Source organism: Cylas formicarius, unplaced genomic scaffold (assembly GCF_029955315.1).
Source record: "Cylas formicarius isolate icCylForm1 unplaced genomic scaffold, icCylForm1.1 PGA_scaffold_10__41_contigs__length_53128322, whole genome shotgun sequence".
Classification (NCBI taxonomy): domain Eukaryota; kingdom Metazoa; phylum Arthropoda; class Insecta; order Coleoptera; family Brentidae; genus Cylas; species Cylas formicarius.
The window spans coordinates 14,978,599-15,000,280 of record NW_026844214.1 but is presented as its reverse complement, the minus strand read 5'-3'; the positions used below and the strand labels follow the sequence as shown (position 1 = coordinate 15,000,280).

The 21,682-nt window shown below is 33.8% G+C and overlaps 1 protein-coding gene across 4 annotated transcripts in view; it reads right to left on the bottom strand.

Annotated features, from left to right (window-relative positions):
* LOC132696807 (probable Rho GTPase-activating protein CG5521) overlaps positions 1–21,682 on the bottom strand; it is a 38,889-nt gene that overhangs the window by 14,259 nt on the left and 2,948 nt on the right. For 3 of the 4 annotated variants that reach the window (XM_060661850.1, XM_060661867.1, XM_060661875.1), the window contains 14 exons: positions 21,426–21,629; positions 21,020–21,375; positions 19,341–19,501; positions 18,841–19,075; positions 17,571–17,861; positions 17,327–17,523; positions 13,944–14,341; positions 13,611–13,891; positions 11,893–12,060; positions 7,153–7,443; positions 5,972–6,310; positions 3,519–3,707; positions 1,396–1,581; positions 1,060–1,336 (listed from right to left, as the gene is read on the bottom strand). In XM_060661850.1, the coding sequence (XP_060517833.1) occupies positions 1,060–1,336; positions 1,396–1,581; positions 3,519–3,707; positions 5,972–6,310; positions 7,153–7,443; positions 11,893–12,060; positions 13,611–13,891; positions 13,944–14,341; positions 17,327–17,523; positions 17,571–17,861; positions 18,841–19,075; positions 19,341–19,501; positions 21,020–21,375; positions 21,426–21,629 (3,573 nt within the window). The remainder of the gene's footprint in view (positions 1–1,059; positions 1,337–1,395; positions 1,582–3,518; positions 3,708–5,971; positions 6,311–7,152; positions 7,444–11,892; positions 12,061–13,610; positions 13,892–13,943; positions 14,342–17,326; positions 17,524–17,570; positions 17,862–18,840; positions 19,076–19,340; positions 19,502–21,019; positions 21,376–21,425; positions 21,630–21,682) is intronic. The other variant, XM_060661859.1, reaches the window with a different exon arrangement.

The window sequence follows — 21,682 nt, the reverse complement described above, 5'->3', positions numbered from 1 at the left end:
TTTGAGGCTGCTTGCTATTGTCAGCAAGATCAGCAAAATATTTGTTAAAAATTTCACAGATTTTGTATCCCTCTTGAAATGTTTCACCACCAACGATTATGTTAGTTACAGAAGAGGATTTACTTTTATGGTTGCTATTTTCCCTAACTATTGCCCAACTTTCCTTACTTATGTTATCAGATTTCATTAACCTTAAATTGTGGTGAGTTTTCTTTGCGCGTTTAAGTTTTTTGTTGTAATAGGATTTAAGTTATTTGTATTTTTTATTATATAGATCATTTTTTATTCCTTTATTTATTTGATGCATCTCGTGTACCGCACGACTCAGCTCTTTTAATTCTCTATTAAACCAATTTTTTTTCCTGTACGAGACTTTTAATTTTTTTACAAATCGAAAACTTGACATAAATATTTGTTTTAGTTTTTCGTAAAAAGTGTTAAAATTTTTATCTAAGTCGTTGGATTGAATATCGTGGAGCAAATTATTCCAATCTGTGTTGGATACCAAATCTATAAAATAATTTTCATTATTTTCTGTACAATTATTATGACAGAACTCCTCAAAAATGAAGAGCTGAAACGTGTGGTCAGAGACACTTGTGTCAACAGCCAAGCTTTTTAGTCCGGTAAAGTCGACGAAAATATTGTCAATGTTCATGTTCTAGAATTATAAGTTATCCTAGTGGGCTCTACTATAGAAGCAACTAAATTATACTCAAGAAGTATATTTTTTAGTATTTTAGTTTGTTTGTTGTTTTCAAGTAAGTTGACGTTAATAAGCTTTTATAACAGTTTTTATAGTTTTATAAGGAAACCAATATTTTTTAATTAGTTTTCGTTACGGTTACGAAAGTTTTATAAGTACCTTTTTGGTAACTTATGCCACGCTGATGTCTTTTATTGGGTAAAAGCTAAGTCTGAAGTAAATGGCGCATGTGTAGATTGAATATAAATGTTTAACGTCTTTTGACGTTTGTTGCGAAAGGAATTGTGCCATCAGAATGAAGAATAGGTAAAGTCTTTTCGTTCGCCATTATTAAATAGGGCAGACCAACTCACCTTCTTCTTGAGTATTCGACATGAAAGTCGACCTCTGGTACTGATCTGACGAATGATTGTTAGGGTAATTGTCAATTCGGATCAGTGGCTGACCCGATACCAATGGTACATGCTGGATAAGTCTCACCTCCTCCGCTTCTACATTCCTCTGACTTATTACGGTGGCTATCGCCTCCTGTTCGATATCGACCGAAACTGGTGAACATGCGGGTTCGTTCAATTTCCTGTCTGAGCATTCGAGACATTCTGGACTCGTATAGCCCAAATATTGGAGAAGCTGGTGCAAAAAAATTAAACTCGGTAACCGCAAAATATAGGGAAGAGAAGATAACTTGCATCGTCTAATTGATCCAAGTCGGACGCAGCGTTTGACAGTTCGGGCAACATGTCGGGTGGTCTGTGCCTAATAGCCCTCTGGGGGAGAATTTGAGGTGTTAAGGTGGCGTCAACAAAACTTTCCAGGGTACCGTCACCCAAACAGTCTGGTACTTTCAACACATTCGGAAGGGTTTCTTGGTTACTCTAAAAGACAAGTAAAGAAGCAAAAGAAGCAACATTTTATACATAGGTAATAACAACTATACAACAAATGGTATAGTATAGTATAGTATACTTTGTCTCAAAGTATATTGTTTTAGTTCTTGGATTATATTAAATATTAAACAATTAAAACAATTAAAAAATATTAAACAATCTTAATAAGTACGTTTTTATTTAAAACATAATTTTTGTTTCATTCACAGAGTCGTCATTAAGATTAATTAGAATAGGCTCTTAAGATTAATTAGAATACTCTCTATGTTATTTTGTACGCAAATGATTTTTTTCCCTCAACAGATATATTGTTATTCCCATTTTATATTAAATTTAATATACACTGCAAGTATCCTGATCTTACATCTCTTCTTAAACTTGCAGTTTCTTGTAACTAATTCACAAATAAATATTATTTTGTAATAAATATTCTTGAATTTCAGTGTTATATTTAATGAATTTGGACTTTCTGTAACCGGATGGCTTCCTTTTCAGATTATCCAAAGTAGGAACAATCTGGTATTAATAATTCACTACGTTTTTTATCGAGAATATTGACGTTTTGACAAGCAGGTTTCTTTTAAAGCCACTTGTTTTCTGAAACGCACAGTAAAACGGGACACAGCCACTTGCCCCTGTCTTGTCCCTCATCAAAACGTATTACTGGTTATTGTAATTACTTTTCCGCGGGAAGGGTCTGTCAAAAGCGAAGACAAAATACTTTGACACATATTATACATTTAAACTAATTGATTTGAGGACACTTCAAGAAAGGTAAATATTTAATAATTACGTCCACTTTAATTTTGCTTTTTTTTACAAAACGTATTCCGATGAGTTTTTTGAGATTAGATTAGAACATAGCATACAGTTGTAAAATTTCTTTCAACTGAAAACGTTATTAACAATTAATCAGGAAATATCGTCAGTTTTGAACTACTTAAAATTAATATTTTTCCACCAAAATGAATATCACAAAACAACAAACAGTGATGTTAATTTTTACGTTAATTTCAAATACTAAAAACAACGAAACATCAAATAAATAATAATTCATTGAACATGATTTATTCTTAACAGTCATTTGATTTTACATTCATAAGAAACGATGCATGTTGGGACTCACTTAAAACATGGACTCCTAGCAGGATGCAGGAGCGACAACAAAGAAGAATGTTATTTTTTAAAATTGAAAAACCATGTATGTTACATATGACCGTTATAAAACGATCAGTCGTATATAACGACCTTTTTGCAGTAGCAACTACCCTCAACCGACTAATATTTGATTCCCCAAGGGTGGCTATTAAGGGATTCTACTGTATAAAATTTTTATTACAATTTTTAATTTGCTATATATTCTTCAATTACACCTAAGAGATTTAAATATAATTTCTAATAGCTATTAAATGCCTGCATTTTTTATTTCTAAAATGTTGGTTTAGTACTTAACGAAGCAGATTTTTAAGTGACTTATTACAGGGTTGTTGATTATATCACATCATATTAACTTTAAATATGACATAACATGTTTTAACCTCATTTGCGTCATAATAGTGGAATCGATTGTCGCGGGTTATATATATATATATATATATATATATATATATATATATATATATATATATATATATATATATATATATATATATATATATATATATATATATATATATATATATATATATATATATATATATATATATATATATAGTGCTAATTATAAAACTTATTTTTAGTTAGTTACAAACAAATGAGGACAAAAATCTGGTCACCGTTACCTTTAAAGATCCTCCATATGGCGGTTTTATAAGAGTAATGAAAACATTTTGCGAACAATTGACAGGTTCTCAAGTTTTATAAAATAATTTATCGAAATGTAACCATTACCCATATAAAACAAAAAAATGTTAGTTAGGACTTACCGAGTCTACCTCGTCAGGTACTTTGTACAGTATCGACGCATCCCAGCTCGACTTTCCCAACAGATCCCTAAACAGAATCCTGACCTGTCTGTCAGCAGTAACGAGACCGGCGGTGACACCGCCCCCCGGCAAATCCAATGTCGGTAGTTCGATGAGGCTTGCTATGATATTTTTTGACAATATCAAAAGCTACAACAGAAAATAAGGTCAGCATAGTACTTTTTTCATGACCCAAGAAAGGAACTTGACTACCTAAGCCCGTATAAATGTTGATTAGACCCAAAAGTCGTAAATTTATGACTACCTATGTGAAGGGCATTCTGCAAGGTCACACTATTAAGATACCTGACTAGTATTATTTACAAAACCTCTGCATTCTTCCTGCGACGTTAACAAGTTCGCCTCAACAACAACCGACATAGGAGGAATCCAGAAGTTTTGTAAATAGTATTACAGTAGCCTGTGGAACTTTCTTTGAAAAAAAAAAAAGTATTGTCCTTGGTTTTAAAATTTTAATATAAAATTTACTAAATAATACACGAATATTAGTACATCAAAGTACATTTCGATTATTGTTAGATATTATCTAATTCAATTTCGCTGCCGCTACTATATTCTAAATTAATAATGAGCCCTCAGCGGTTATACATTTTCGACTTCCGCTTGATCACACTACTATCGGAGTAGGTACAACTGGGTGTATCATGGGAGTTGTACCACGTCTCATGTTCGGTTTTAAGGTGAGAGGGTTATAAAGCATTATTTTGTTTTGTTTGTCTGGTAAAACACAGCAGGATAAAAATTGAAAGTGTTAATATTTATGGTTAAAGCTACCATTCGAGACAATTTGAAACAATACCCACGTATTCTTAAAAAAAATTATATCATTCTTTGGCTTACTTTAAATAAGAACCAAATCGCTTCAAAATCAAATAAAACGGTACTTCGCGTTCTACCACTGTGAATTAAACCCTATAGAATTGGTAAGGGTTCAAAAAATAAGCGAAGTTGAAACTCTCTTGGAAAAAATGGAGTAAATGGGACATGTGATTGAAATAGAAGAAAGAATTTCGGGAACCTGATATCATGCCAGAAAAGACTGTAAGACCCTTTATCGTTTCTCTGAACTCTGAACGAAGACGCATTTAAATCTACTTGGTCATTATGTAATAGACTGGAATATCTCATTTTGTTAGTCTTTATAGCTTCCAACAAATTTACTTTTTTGCTTTTTAATTGATTATGTAAAATATCAAAATTATCGTCAAACTTGGCCATTTCTGAATTTAAATGAATGGCTTAGTTAGAATTTGAACTTGTATTTTCATAACCTCTTTTATGTTTGTTAATGCGTTTCTTAACTGTTCTACCTGTTTGTCAGATATAAATTTTGGAACAATTCAACTTGTACATACACACATACATACATACATATATAACCATATAAAATTTACCATTTACAAAACCTCTGGATAACTCTTTAAGACTACTCAATACATCACTTTCCACAGACAATTGTGAAAAAGAATTAAATATTGTGAAACAAATAGCTTTTAACAATAGTTATGACCCCTCTTTGATAAATAAGATTATAACTAAAAACCAAAACCAGTTTCAAATAACTCTGAACTCTACCTATCCCATATTAAACACCGAACCCAAAATTTAAAAAACAATAAAATACATAGGAAAACATAGCAAGAAGATTTCGAAACATCTACCTAAATTTGGCCTTACTATTGCTTTTAAAACTGAAAACACCCTAATACACTTTTTAAAAAACAATAAAACTAAATTACAAAAACTCAAGAATCCGGAATTTGCAAGTTGAAATGTGGATTATGTCCCAAAATGTATATCGGACAAACAGGTAGCACATTTAAGAAACGCATTAATAAACATAAAAGGGCGCATAAAAATAAAAGTTCGGATTCTAACTAGGTCATTTAAATTCAGAAATGCACAAGTTTGACGACAATTTTGATGTTTTACATGATGAATCAAAAAGCAAAAAACTAATATCTTGGAAGCTATGGACATTAACAAAATGAGATATTCCAATCTAATACTTAATGACAATTAAATTTAAATGCATCTCCCTTATTAAATTTAAATTTATAGCCCTAGACCGATAATTAAAAATCTATTACTACATATTTATAGGTGCCCCAATATTGTCATGATTTGTATTTGATATAGGCAGGGTGTTGCTGAACCAGCTATCATGAATCATTAAATAACAGTTAAACTCTGAACACTTTTGTTCTAATTTAATAATATTATAAATAGTTTTGTTTTTAAATATTTATTTCAATTTATCTATTTTCATATTAAGCTTAACTTCTATATAAGTTTTTATTTATTTGAACTTAGAATAATTGATATCTCAATTACCTGCTCATCTCTATAAATTATTAAATTATTATTGTAGGGGCGTGGCTTCGCTCACATACCTGGACGTTAGGCGCCAGGAATATGTTGAATGTCAGATTATCCGAGGGGGCGTAGTTGGGCACATCGTCGTATTCGGACACGAGCGAACTTAGCCTAGCGGCTCCGACGGCCATAGGAAAATGTCCGAGATGGCCCACGATGTGAGCTAATACCGTTTCCGCGCATAAAGCAATATCCCTGTGGCATTTCGTGTTGTCAGGGGTCGATTCTTTCACCATCGGATTGCCGGATTTTTTGAAATACTCAGAGAATATGTTGGGGTCGAAATCGCCACTGCCGTGACTCGATCCGCTCCTAGTTTCAGACGGGGCGGGACTCGAAATCAATCTGTGGAGTACCTGAAATATGGAAATGAATGGGCCAAATGTGTAGTGCATGTTGGATTATAGTAAAATAAATAGGTGATGTTTAGAAAAATGTAGAATTTTCATGTGTTGTCAAGAGAACTGATAGTGGACAATGAAGTGGAAAGCTTTATTTAGAGCATTTACACAATTCAGTATTATACCTCACTTGACCTGCGTTATTCGTAAATTACTTGACAAGTATTAACAACGGTGTCTCTACCTGAGGATTTGCATTTAGCTACATCTGCACAGTCACTGCTCAACAATGCTTTCAGATTATTTTTTTAAAAGCTCATGTAGATTATGTCATAAAACAAGGAAGGAAAGAGTATACTCTGAAATGGAAACAGCTAGCCATGTGCCGTTTTCACAATTACATATATTATGAAAATCGAGCTCCACACACCTATGTCTAAAGAGGAGTTTTCCTTTAAAAATTTCAAATTTGGCCCACCCTGTAAAAAATTATCGCAAATGTTATGAACAACTAGGTTATAAATCTCAGGTGAACTTAAGTCCACCCACAAAACCTAGTGGAAGTGATGTTAATTTGAAGCTTAATTTTTGTTTTGCAAAGGGTCGCCTATACCAATTGTGAATTTAGTCCTTGGAATAAAGATATTGTACTTATAATTTGAAATGAAATGTAAATAAATAAACACTTTAGTTCACTGGTTCGATCACCGACGACTATTGTAAAGTGTCCATGTACTGGTTAAATATCAGCCTACAGCGGCAAAAAATTGATAAAATTCTTGAAACCCTTTAAAACTTTAAATTTATCGTTTTTTTTTTGTGGTTCTTTCCTTAATTATTTTAACAATTAACCTTACCGTGAATACTTGCAATAACAAACATGATCCCTTGCTGTTAGGTTCTTCCAACAATCGCCGAGGTCCGAGCCGCATGCACCACTCGCCGAGGCACAGCAGCAGGGCGGCCACCAACACTCTGTCACTTTCCACTGCCATCGTACCCGAAGGGGCGTGGACCGATAAAGCGCCACACAGTTCTGCGATTATTGCCTGCACGTAAATCGGGTAGCGCTTGTGAAGGAGAGACGCGTGGTTGCAGAGTAGAAAAAGGTGATCGCTGGCTATTTGGGCTATAGCTCTGTTGTTGAACTGCGGAAACATTAATTTATTTACAGTCCCACATAAACAGACACCTGTATACACCCAACATGCACATTTTTGTTTGAAAAATCGAAAGGCGCTGTACTAAGCCGGGCGTTTTAATTGCTTTATATCATTTTAATGTTTAAAATATAGTACAAATATGTACAATAGGTAAAAATGGTCTATAAATTCATACAGACGTGGTGAATATTTGATTATAATTTTTTATTTTTTTTAAGGGCGAGGATATGATCAGTTTCTAAAAAACTTATAGGAGATATTGAACATAATAGTATGCAAAACAAGAATGTTCCGCAATTCTATCTTTTTTTTTCTAACCGAGCCTTGCTCGTAAATTTTAATAAATTAATTTACCTCTTTTCAGAAAGATACAATATGCTTTTCTTTAGGCTGTTCTTAGAATAGTTGGCTGTTTTATGGGAACATGTAATTTCAGTGACAAGCTGATTGACTGACAAATAAAAACCCTGGGACACAAAAACACATTATTTCAAATTTACTATATAAACTTCTTCAGCATGTTTCTCTGGCCTTTTGTTACGTGCCAGTGTCTATATTTAAACTAAAACATGGCGACGCGTGCTTATCACTAATGTCCTAGAGAAAGCCCTCAGAGCAGCCGAAATAGAAGCTGAATTATGAACAACCACCAACCCAATTACTGTTAGTATGCGCGGATGATATCGACCTCATCGGAGATTCCGTCAAAACAGTAAAAGACATTTTCAACAAGGTCAAGAAAATAACAAGCATAAATGTGCACGAATAGAACGGGACGAAAAGGTAGAGCGCTTCAAATACCCTGGTACCACAATTACAGTAGACAACGACGAAGAAAAAAGTTGTACAGTAAGCCACTAGCCAAAACTAACCCACCCAGGGTTGTAGCGCTAAATAACGACAATGATGAAATATTTTGGAGGACTTTTACACTCTGTATCTCATTAATGAGCAGCATTATACTAATGCGTATTGGCTAACTGTGTTTTATAGAAAAAAATTGTATTATTTTTCATTTAGAAATCATCAGGCGAGTTCCTGGCGCCTGTAACTAACTGGGACTGATTGGCTAAGAGAAGACAACTCCGACAGAAAAACGGGCAGGTCGAGAAGCCCCAAGGTGGCAGCCCCACCACTCGTCTTACTCAACTACAGATCGGTTACCTGTATTGAGGAATCTACTAATAACTCACAAGCTTCATACAAATGCCTCGGAGGATAGGACTGGATTATCTGCTGAACGACCCCGGCAAGTTAAAGGTAAACGAGTAGGTATAATTGATAAGCTAATATTAGGAACTTGGAATATGAGAGGCTTAGGAAATAAAGAACAAGAACTAAACAGAGTACTTAAAGAACGCAAAGCAAACATAATAGTCATAACTGAAACAAAAAAAAAATTAAAAGGAACTAAAGAATTAGACGATTACACAATGATTTACAGTGGAGTGGAACAAAATAAACGAGCCTGCTGTGGAGTCGATATATTAATCGACCATAAATGGAAAACAAAAATCACTAGCTATACTTTTATAAATGAAAGAATCGTATCAGTGAGACTAAAATACGAAAGAGGTCATCTGACTATTATTGGTGTTTATGCTCCAGAAGAAGGGAAAAAAGAAGATACTGAATACTTTTACGAAACTTTGCAAAGTCTAGTGAACAGATGTAATAAGAACGACGCTATCATTATAGCAGGAGACCTAAATGCAAGGGTAGGCAATATACCTATCACAGGAATTTTGGGTCCCTTCGGAGAGCCATGTCTAAATACAAATGGACAAGAACTGATACAGTTTGCTTCTTACAATCAGTTACGTATTACAAACTCATTTTTCAGACATAAGGAAATCCATAAATACACCTGGAGTGCTAGAGGCCAAAAATCGATAATCGACTATATCATTGTAAATGATAAAATTACCTCACTGATAGAAGATGTTAGGGTATACCGAGGCAGCGATGTCCATTCAGACCACTACTTGCTAATATCCACAATTAATATGCCTGCAAAATGGAAAAACACAAGTAAGAAACCCACAAACGAACTGGTATTCAAAGTATATCTGTTGAACGAGAACAGTGTTAGAGACCTTTATATAAGACGCCTGAACCAATATTTATCACAAACACTTAAAAGCGATAACTCCGACAAAGAATGGGAAAACATAAAGAGATGCATAGAAAGAGCAGCTTTTGAAAGTCTAGGAAAGAAGAAGAAGTTCAGAAATAAACATGGGCTAAGAATATGGAACAAAGAAATCGAAGAAGCCATTAAGAAAAAGAAAGTTTCATATTTGAAATATCTACAAACAAAAACAGATGAGAGTAAAGGGCAATATAACCTAGCTCGTAACACTGTCAACAGATTAAGGAAACAAATACAACAACAGTCTTGGGATAAATTCATCAGCAACGTGGAAAACGATATGCATGGACAACAAGCATTTGCTTATAAGGTAATTAGACAACTCAATAAAACTACAAAAGATCAGGCAAGCTTAAATATAATTGACGAACAAGAATGGACTAAACATTACGAATCTCTATGGTATAACCCAGATGCAGTAACATCAGAAGAAACAGAAAACGACGATATTTATGTGGGCGATAGAATAGATATCGAAGAACTTCATGAGGTAATGAAAAAGATGAAAAATAGAAAGGCGGCGGGTCCAGACAACATCAACATGGAACTCTTGAAATATGGAGGACCGATATTAAATCTAAGATTATTGCACCTGTTTAATGAATGCTGGCGAGAGTGCCAAATACCTAAAGAATGGCAAGACACCCAAGTCATATCAATATTCAAAAAAGGGAAGAGAAACGATTGCAACAACTACCGAGGTATAAGTCTCATGAACTCTATATATAAAATATACTCTAAAATTATCAACAACAGAATAAAAGCAATCTCAGACGCCATTCTATTAGAAGATCAAAATGGGTTTAGGAAAGGAAGATCTTGCACTGACAATGTCTTTACTGTGAGACAAATCATAGAAAAACACCGCGAATACAATATTCAAACACACATCGCCTTCATAGATTTTGAAAAGGCATTTGACAGGGTGGACAGGAATCTTTTGTGGAAAATTATGCGCCTCCGAGGATACCCCATACATCTGGTGCGAACAATAAAAACCTTGTACGAAAACACCCAAATAACTCTAAAATTAAACAGTGGCGAATCCAAACCCATAAAGACAAACCAAGGCTTAAAACAAGGATGCAGTCTGTCACCTTCTCTTTTTAATATCTACATTGACCATATCTTGAGAGAATGTAAAAGACAAACAAAGAAGGGAATTAAGATCGACCAGAACGACTATATGAATTCCCTTCTATTCGCAGACGACCTCATACTGATACAAAACAATGAAAATGATCTCCAAAGCTCTATACATAAACTGAATCTACTGTGTAAGGAATACAATATGAGACAATTTCGAAGGAAAAGACGAAAGTTATGGCCTTTGAAGGTATGGACTCTGTAAGAACAAAGATTGTTCTAGACAATCAACCATTGGAACAGGTGTCTCAGTTCCAGTACCTTGGTTGCGAAGTAGGATATGACAGAGATAATGATATCTCTCAAAAACTACGTAAATTTGAATATATATGTGGAACAATCCAAAGAACATTAAAGAATAAAACAAGGAAAGACACCAGAATAAAATTCTACAAAACTATGGCAACTCCAGTACTCCTATACGGTTGCGAAAGCTGGGTACCAACAAAAGCAGAATATAGCAGAATACAAGCGGCCGAAATGAAATTTTTAAGAGGGGTGAAAGGTTGCACACGACTAGATAGATTTAGAAATGAAGATATCAGAAACGAATTACAAATATTTGCAATGACAGATAAAATGAAAGAATATAGACGCAACTGGAAACAACATGTAGATAGAATGCCTGATGACAGAATCCCGAAAATAATAACAAACTACCAGCCAACAGGCAGAAGAAGTCTAGGTCGACCCCGCCGACGCTGGAGGGATGTATGAAGCCGGAACAGACTATAAGTCTAAACCGTGAAGAGTAGAAGAAGAAATCATCACATCATAATCTTAAAAAAAAGAATGGTACTAATAACAAAGTCATGGCATGGAATAACGAGATTATAGGGTATAAGACATATTATGGCAAAAAATATAATATAATCGTAATTCCCATCTCCAAAAAGCACAGAATCCAAATCGATATTTCAAAAACAGCTTCAGCTATACAGAAATAATAATTTTGAGAACTAAACTTTAACACTATGTATCTCACTAATGAGTGACATTTTACTAAGACATGTTTGGATCAATTTCATTATTTTCACGAGTTTAATGTAGGAGTTTTCCTCACTTTAATATACCGCAAAATTTTGACAACTAAACCAGAAAAAAATTAAACTTATTAGGGAGTGACATCGAATTACCTTCAGTGCTTGAAGTAGCACACTTATTGCTTCCGTAACCTTGGAATGGAACGTTTGATTGGCGAGCTCTTTATAGACGAATATTCCCAGGCCAGACAGCGCCAAACATCGAGCTCGGCTGGTTGGTTCGCGTTTCCCTGCCCTTAAAAGAATGCTAACCACATGATCCTAAAACAAAAATCAGACAGCGTTACCACAAAAGGGTAAACGTATCTACGTAGAATCCTGTGACGTAGTCAGTTTTATTTTAAAACTTGTGTTTTTTTAATGGAACGCCCTGTATATATTTCAACAATTTTATTAGGCTGGTTGAATATTCAAAAAAAATTTTTTTATGAGTAGGATATGGAGAAAAAATTGTCCGCTTCCTAATATGCTTTAGTTGTCCGAGTATTTATTATTTTGCAATTTGCTAATGCTCATGTTAACCCAAAATATGACAATTATGGGAAATTGGATGTAACACGGTAATATCATCACACACAAGTTTATTTTGATAGTTGACTAACTTTTTGTAATAAGTTATGTAAAAACAAATCTGTATTTTCCATAGATACATAATCAAAGTTGTTTCTATTTTATTATACTGTACCGATAATAATACTTTTACGTATTCAAAAGTATAGGAACATAAGAGATTTAACTCAATATTTCTTAACACTATGTTCCGTTAATATTTTGTTAAACATTATTCATAAAATAACAAATACTTCTTTGTTTAATAATAACGATATTGTTTGTAAGAAATGCCTTTTTTTAAATGTGAGAACGTTCCAATGAATAAACACTTATGCTAATGTAGAGGAGTTTCGATTTCACATGCATCTTGTGCTACATGTGATTTTTATTCATTTAGTTACAAAATTGGCAACACATTAGCTTTATTAATAAGGGAGGTACGCCGTAAAACTTCCAGAAATAGGATAAACTGTACTGCACAATTATTACTGTCGCATTTTCAAAGTAAAGCGCCGCCCCATTACTATCGGGGTACTGAAAGAACATGTAAGAAAAGATAACATTGGCGACATATGTGAGACAGACCTAAAACCAAAAAATTGCTGTCGTTGTGATGAAACAGACATTTAGGCAAAGCATGAGTGGGGTGAGAAGTGTTGCCTAAATATGGTAATGGCTGTGGTAACCACATAGGATGGGAGAAAATTATTCCAGGCAGGAGCAATGAATCATTGCTGTATGAGATTATAATGTAACAATATTAAAATTTTCATAATTATATTAAAAATAGTTAAATGAAACAAACTTGGCACACTTTTAGAGATAATGCAAACCGATGCCTTTGAGAGTTCTTTGGAAAACTAGATATTAAGCACAAATCCACGAATCACAAAAATAAGAACACCTGCCTATGAAACATGTCTGACACTTCAACATGAAATGACACTTCGGAATTTAAACTGGCAAGTTCTTTGCAAACTTTCCGGTATTGTGGCATTTTTACAAAGTCGCTTTTGTCATAAAAGTGCAAGACGTGCGTGAAATCGAGGTTGAAAATTCCCCTACATTGACGTAAGCATTTATTCGTTACAAGGTTATTAGATTTTGTTAACGTGTATTGAGCGAAATTTCCATAAATTTACCCAAGCTTTTCAATACGTAAAAATATTATTGTCGTAGTGTGTAGTGTAGCTTTAAAATGGAAACAACACTATCTTTCTTGATTGTTTAGATTCAAGAAATTCCAACACTGCACATACCTTAATGTCGGGGCAATTCTCGATTACAGTTAATTCCGTTTCCGGTTGCAGCACCGATATGGAGCTGGGATCTTCGGGTAAACTCAACAAGTTCGTCAGTATGGAAATGGCCTCGCATCTGGGTGCCGCTTCCGCTATTTCCGACGCGTTTATGACGTCATTGCACGCAACGACCAGGTCCAAAAGCAGCAAAGACGAACCCGGCAGATGAAATGAGATGAACCTCGGGCCTAGGTACTTAATTGATGTAAACTTCAATAATTTTGAAGCACCCGTTAGAGCTAGAAATAAGCGTTAGTCACCACTTTTCTTTTAGGATATGATTTCGCATACCCGTATGTATAAAACTATAAAACTGGGGTAGATAGGTCCTATGCTTTTCATCACAATTCAACATCACAGTAATTAAAATTTTCAGGGCGATCTGTTTGCCGGCTTCGTAATCGTCAGGCAAAGACAGCGCGCCAAAACACCAAGGCAGTATCAGTACGACGGGTGGTATCAATTCGGGCGACCCGGGTCCCAAGTTCGTGTTCTCTCCCGACACGCCCTGGTTCAGTTTGATTTTGATCAGAGTGTTGGTGAGTTTATTTAGGTACTCAAACACCTGATGGTGGTGCTTCGGATCGCAGATTTGATTGACATCGCCCAACGCACCCAGCATCCGTTTCCACAGGATGACAGCAACGTCGGGGAGCCAGCCACGCACCGAACCACCACATATTATGCCCCTACCATGAAAAATAATTGTTTTCGTTGGTATACAATTTTTTTTGGATGCTTGGTACTTGTGTTCGGAAATCAGTAGAGATAAATATGACAGATTGAGTAGATTTTTTCGAAATAAAAGAAACCTCTTATTTGGTCACATATTTTTGGTTGAGCTTATTATAATACTTGTTTAATGCTTTGATATTCAGAACAATTTTCCATATTGAATCTATGGCAAATTCTCGTGACGGTTCGGCATTTTTCAAAGAGCATTTTTTCTTTTATGTTGCATCAGAATCACTTGTTATTGATGCAAAAAGAATGGTAAGAAATGAAGATAATTAGTTATGAACCTGTCAACTTAGGAAAACGCCAATATCCTTGATGATAAAAGATATGGTTAACATTAAATTATTGAATGAAAGAAAAAAAATGTGATTTTCAAGGAAAACATATTACCTTTATCACAACCAGATTGTTTCTACTTTGGATAAACTAAATAATAAGCTGAAGAAGGTGAAACCAATATAATTATTAGCTGTGCCTCCCTCCATAGAGTTATTTGTAAAATATGATTTAGGTAAAATATACAAAAAATAAGTAGTAATGAAGTTGCATAGACTGCCTACTTGAAGATTTAATTTCCTAAAGGAAGTTGAAATAGTATGCAACAAGTGTGGTAAACGGCTTTTGAGTCACGAGTTTATTTAAACGAGCGACTTATAAAGTTTATCAAACGTGTTGCACACTATACTTTTTCTATGGTCGTTCGTTTTTGAGTACATTTTTGTAAAACAATGCTAATACTGACATGACCGTCAGAAGTGACAAACGTCAAAATTTAAGCCGTGCGGTAATATCTCCAAAAACCTCTGAATGTTCGCAAATGCGTGCGAAATGTTGGAAGTGGCTCGGATCCGTGGGAAATGAAACTGACGTAAAATAACACTTTCCGCACTCTAGATCGGTGTATAATTAAGTATTTTATTTATTTTATTTTATTATATCTAAATAGACATAACATAATATTTAATATTTATATTTTTAAAACTACCGACTTGTGTTTGATTGCCATCAGCAGCATAGTTCGATAACTGCTGTCAAAAGCAAGTGACGCTATATGCCACGAATATTGTCGCTGAAATACAAGGTTTTGAAAAAGTTTTACTTTTGGTATAAGTAGTTTTCTATTATGGCTATTATATAAAATTACTTCGAATAATTATTAAAAAAAAAACATCTATTTTTTAACTTCCCAGCGGATGTACATTTCAGTTACACATATGTCTTAGAACTAACTCTTCCAGTTTTAGTAGAATACATTAAATTATGGTTTTTGGCGCCATTCGGTGTGAGTGTAAATGAAAGTTTTATTCCATCTTCTTACCTACGGTATTTAAGTAATGTCAAATAATTTATTTAGACTGTGAATTTGGTTTGCGTTTGCAACAATAAATATCTCTTGATCGGTTTGGGACTTTTTGGACAACCTACATAATATGAAAGTAACAAAAGAAAAACTCAAATACAGTGTGTGTCATTGGGTATATTCTAAATGAAAGTTTTATTCCATTTAGTTGCCTATGGTACTTAGAAATGTCAAATAACTTATTAAGGCTATCAATTTTTTGTGGATATGGTCTTGCTATAATAAATATCTCTTAATACCCTTAGGACTCTTGGGATATTCACAATAATATGACCCGCACATGTCCCAAAAGAAAAACTTTTTGAAAACCTTATACTTGTGGAGCAATTGAAAAGTTGTTTTCAAAAAGTGTTTTTAATTTCATCACTTACTCAAATATGTTAAATATCACCGTAGGAAATAAATTAACAAAATGTACTAACAGATCTTCAGACTAAAGAAAAAGTTAAATGGTTATCAATATTGTACCACATCATTTACATAGGTTTAGGTTTTGTTTTGTTTGAGCAACTAACTAATTTTTGTCACATAACTTATCATTTATTACAATCTGGTTCGTGAATAATTTAGTTATGTACAGGGTGTCTCAAAGAGTCAACACAAACATAAACATAGCAAAGAATCAAAAATTGTTTTAAAAGAACTGTATGTTCTTGTTGGGATATATATTTCTTGAAAAACACTTTTGTTTTCAATGAGGTAATGGAATAAAACTTTAAAGTGGTTAAAAATAAAATCAGTTTTGCAAGTGCACTAATTACACTTTTTTTTCTCAATTTTTGAAGCTTCTGAAGAGAATATACAGCCACGGACAAGGCTTGGAATTAAGAATATATATGTATATCTCTGAGGAGAAATATCAACTATAAAAAGCCTGATTCGGAGTACTGAGGCGAGTAAGAAGGTTGATGGATGGTTGCTTCATGCTTTATTGCATTCTCATTTAAGTTGTGGAGAAGTACTTTGGGGTAATTCTTCGTCTTATTGTATGTGTATTATTTAAATTGCAATAAGCAATCGAGATTTCCAAACTATGGCTTGCGCGTCAAATCCGGCCCATCATCAATCGGCTCCACTTTGAACACTAGATGTTGTCAAGTGTCACGGTCTAATCAAAACACACACAGAATAACAATTTGGCATTTAGTATAGATTGTTAGAGAGCGTACTCGACAAGTAGTTTAGATACATATTGACAAAAAGATTAACATGACTTTGGAACTTCAAAGTTAATGGAATAAATAGTATGGCCCTACAGTGGGAAAGTTTGAGGACCGCGGGTTTGTAAGATTACGCATTATGGTATTGCCCTGTCTTTAGTGGTTGCATAGCAATATTGTTAGAAGACATTTTTTTTTCAAACGCTAGATTTGTTTTGTTTTGCAATTTAATTGTTTGTATTTTCGAAATTTTTGTTGTTTAATCAATGTTTGTTTTATATTTCAAAGCATTCACATTTCCAGCCTTGTGTCTTTTTATACTACTCTGGAAATTTTAACTTGCTACAATTAAGTTTTTGAAAAAGATACTTAATAAAGATCATGATTATACAATTTCTTTTATAATCTCTCCATACCTGTGCTCTTCCGAAGGTTCTAGGGTGTGTTTCTCAGAAGAATCCATATCAAGCTGAATCGGAGAATCCTTTACAGAGCTGCACTCCAGTCCACTGCTTGGTGCTGGCGAAGGCGATCTCGATCTATCGGTCAAGTCGACATCGTGAGGTGGAATAATTTCTAACGACTTTGATCTACGATTTTTCTTCTGAAATATCTGCTTGTATAGAATCGAAAAATGCAATTTTGTCACTCCCGACTTACTTGATTACCTCTGTGGCTTCCCTTGGTTCGTGCGTTCAAATTAACATCACTGTAGCTTCTGGAAAGACCAGGCTTTATCCGTTTGGAAGAAAAAAGGTTTCCGTCTGGCAATGAAGGATCCTGCCTCGATGTTTCGGCACTGTTTACGTTTGAATTATAATTTTCCTGACGCACAGCAAACCGTTTCGTTTTTTTCGATTTCTGGTCGTTCAGTCGATCGAGGGGCAAGTCAGTTAAGTCCAAGTTGTATACGTGCCTCGCCAACACTCTCGTTAACGTTTCCATCGTTTTCTAAAATAACTACACTGTTATCTAACCCAAATATATTTATTCTCATTAACGAATATAAATAAATATAAACAATTGAAAATTTCTGAACTGGAGAGGTTTAAATTTTATTCTGAATTTTCTCATTAATTGCGAAAAGAAACTGCAATGTTTTTTTTACATGATAATTATGCATTTGAAACTTATTTGGACGTTACTTCTGGGGGCGTTGATTTCACCTTATTAGTTAGATAAATTGAATCATATTTTTTGAGCTGTCGAGTTATGATTGAAACAAGGTAAAAATCTCACACAATGTTGAATTTTTCATAGGAAAGGTACCCCTGCCTAGGTGGTCTAACTCTGTCAGTTTTTGACTTATGTGCATTTAAAAAGTTCAAGATATTTTCTCCGATTTTTTAAATAAACACTTAAAAGATGAAAATGTACATGGAGCAATTAAAAACCAAACCGGTTTACTTACTATTTGCGCAAACGAATTAACTGCGACTTAATCATTTTTCTCATAGTGAGATACTTGTTTTAACTCAGGCAAACAAACAAAGCATATCATAATACTCGAACTTAGCAATTATTGTCTTAAAAAGAGAAGTGCACTATTACCAAAACCTTCAATGTTAAATGTTAATTTTTTATTGCCCCCTTTTTTTTTTATAAAAACAACATTCTTTCAGATGTTCATTATGGTTCAACCATAACTTGACAGACAAAATGATTCAATTTATCTAATAATACGGTGAAATTAGTGTCCTAATTGTCATGTAAAAAAACCTAAATGAAAATTTTTATTATTATACTATAAAAACTTTATCAATTAATGAGAAAAAAATCAGAATAAAATTTTAAGGAAATATATAAGACACATACATATAGCAAATGATTTTGTTTTGGTTGTTCTCATGTTTTGTTTTTTTACAGGTGCTGTGCCTCATTCAATTCGAGGTAATTTTTGCATCAGCCCTAACATGAGCTATTTACTCACCGCCCATTCTTTGATTAACTCCTCCCAATTGGTTAGAGATGTCAGAATGTCCAAGAATCGATCCCAGAGTTCTCTAGATACTGCCACATTCAAGTTGGCCTTGATCCACGTGACTATCAATGTTTGGAAAATGGCAGGAGCCAACTTCCCGCCTAATGAATGCAGCTTTCTCTTCGGCGGTCCATCGCCCAGTACCAACAACGTGATTTGGAGCAACACCAAGAGCAACTGTTCCCTGAGTGATTTTCGTTTATGTTGATATCCAACATTTTGTTTAAAACAAAACTTAAATATACTCACGAGTCTAATTAATTTAATTACATAGCAATTCCAATGTGGTAAGTGCAGGAATAGTACATCAAATGCTTCATCAAAACTACATACATCAAAAAAGCCTTATTGTTTAAATTTGGCTTTAAAATGTAACTTACTAGTTAACACTGATTTTTAAAATTAACTTGAAAAACTCCGTCTTAGCAGTTGTAAAACATCAAACTTACCAAGTGTTACTGTCCATTCGGCTATTCATCACCATGTATCTGTATATGTTTAGTACCCTTTTGCAAGCATCGGTTTGCTCTTCCAATATCCGAGGAATTTTGGGGTCCACTTCAAGCAAAAAAACATTGGCGGCGTGTGTCACAAAAAGCTGATAAACATTCTAAAAATATATAGTATAAATTATCAGTATTACTAAATTGAAAACTATAAGAATAAAGTTTAAACTTAAAATTTTTTACCAAACAAGAATTCTTTCATCATCATTTATTTATTCAATCACTGATTTGAAAACAGTGCTATAAATATTAAACACGTCTTCTTTTGGGAGAAGTTAAGTCCTATTATTGTTACTTTATAAAATTACTTTCTTATAGACAGGTTGTCCCAATAGTGTTAAAAGTATCAAAGAGATATTTATTAAAATCAAATAAGTACATGTTCCAATAAGGTTTGTGATATCAGAATCATAAGAACTTTAAAATAATTTAAGGTTTGTCCTAATGTAATGTATCTAAGAAGTATTTAAAATATATTCGCGATATTTACAGTTGAGTGTGCAAGGTGCCCAAATATTTATCCTAATCTTATAAAAATTTTAAGTGGCTAAAACTTGATTCATTTAAATGGAACATCATATTTTTTAATTTAAATGGGAATGCACTTTTCAATTACCCAACGAATGGTGTGCTATAGCTAACTAAAGTTTTATTGTATCTTATTGCTTACGAAATTTGGAAATGTCAGATAATTTATTAAAACTATCTCATTTTACTATGGGTATTGCTTCCAACCACACTAGAAAATATCAATCAAATATGTAAGTATCTGACAATGGAAGCATGTTTTTCATTATGTTTATTTTAACATCAATTAGTTTTAATGTTTATTTTAACTTCAGTTAGTTTTCATCAGTTAATTATTGCATTAACCTGGAAAATAAATTATAATTGATTTTAATACATCTATATTATAATAATGTATAATATTATACATTATAATTATTAGTATCCACGTTATTGTTAGTAGTGCCTAGCTAGTTATTGCACCCCTTGGTTTTTAAAAATGCCGCAAGTTGTAACTCTTCTCTTACTCTTAATAATAGAATTTCCAGCAATATCAAGTAGTGATAAAGACAACCAAGTTGTCTACATTTTGACCAACATTTATTTAAAACACACCACAATTTTGCGTATTCTGCGAAAACACAAAGAGTTAGCTATGCCTTAAACTATTCAATACGAAATTAAAAAGTAGACTCCCTGTCAGGTTAGGTTAAATTTTGACAAAGTTCAAATTCAAATTTAAAAAAAGCATTAGGGATCACAAATGTTATTGAAACATACACTTATTTTGGAATTGCAAAATGCTAATAATATACACCAAGAGCAACTGTTCCCTGAGTGATTTTCGTTCATGTTGATATTCAACATTTTAATTGGCATTTAAAAAATGCTGTGATACTTTTAGCACTGTTGAAAGAACCTGTATAGTATGAAAGTAATTTAAAATGTTAATAATAGCATCTCACATATCCCAAAAGTACAAATTTTTGAAAACCTTGTATTTGGCCACAATATTCCGTTCTGTATAGCATGAATGACCCTGCATAATAATCAATTGAATTAACAATCTTTATTTAATTTAATTAATTTTAATTAACTAGCTTAACAGCCCTTACCTGCACGCCGGCCCTAACCAACAAATTTTCCTTATGTATGGCGCCCAAATAGGAATCATTTCTCAACCTGCCTCCTCTGTTAGCAATCGATCCAACATCCTGTTGATTTGCGGTCAATTCGTCAGGTGGTTCCAATGCATAAACCGGTAATTCAGCAACGTTACCCTGAATCAAATCTTTGTAGATTGCTATGATTTTTCTGATGGCGATCACGTGACTAAAATTCAAAAGAAACGCCTGCCTGTATAGTTCATGCACAAAATTGACATTGTCTTGGTTACAGTACAGGACGTCTCTGACAATTTGAGAGGCAAGTTTTTCCTCTGACTTTGTTTTGTTGCTTTGCACGGATATATCTACAAACAGCCACAAAATTATAAAGGAAAAATAACAAAGTTGCACTTACTCGAATCCAAACTGGGATGGGGAGAATCATGAGAATCCTCGTCGTCTTCCTTGTTACTTTGTGATGCGGAGAGTTGCGGAATATTATGCGCAGTCTCGTTACCCTTTCTGAGTGGGCTCAAATAGTTCGTAACCCAGATTATTAGAGACACCCGGCACAACACATACTCTGTTTCTTGCTCAAATTTTCTCCATACTGGCAAATCTGAAATGTTCAACTGTTAACGACAACTACAACAAAAGTGACATAGTTACGTA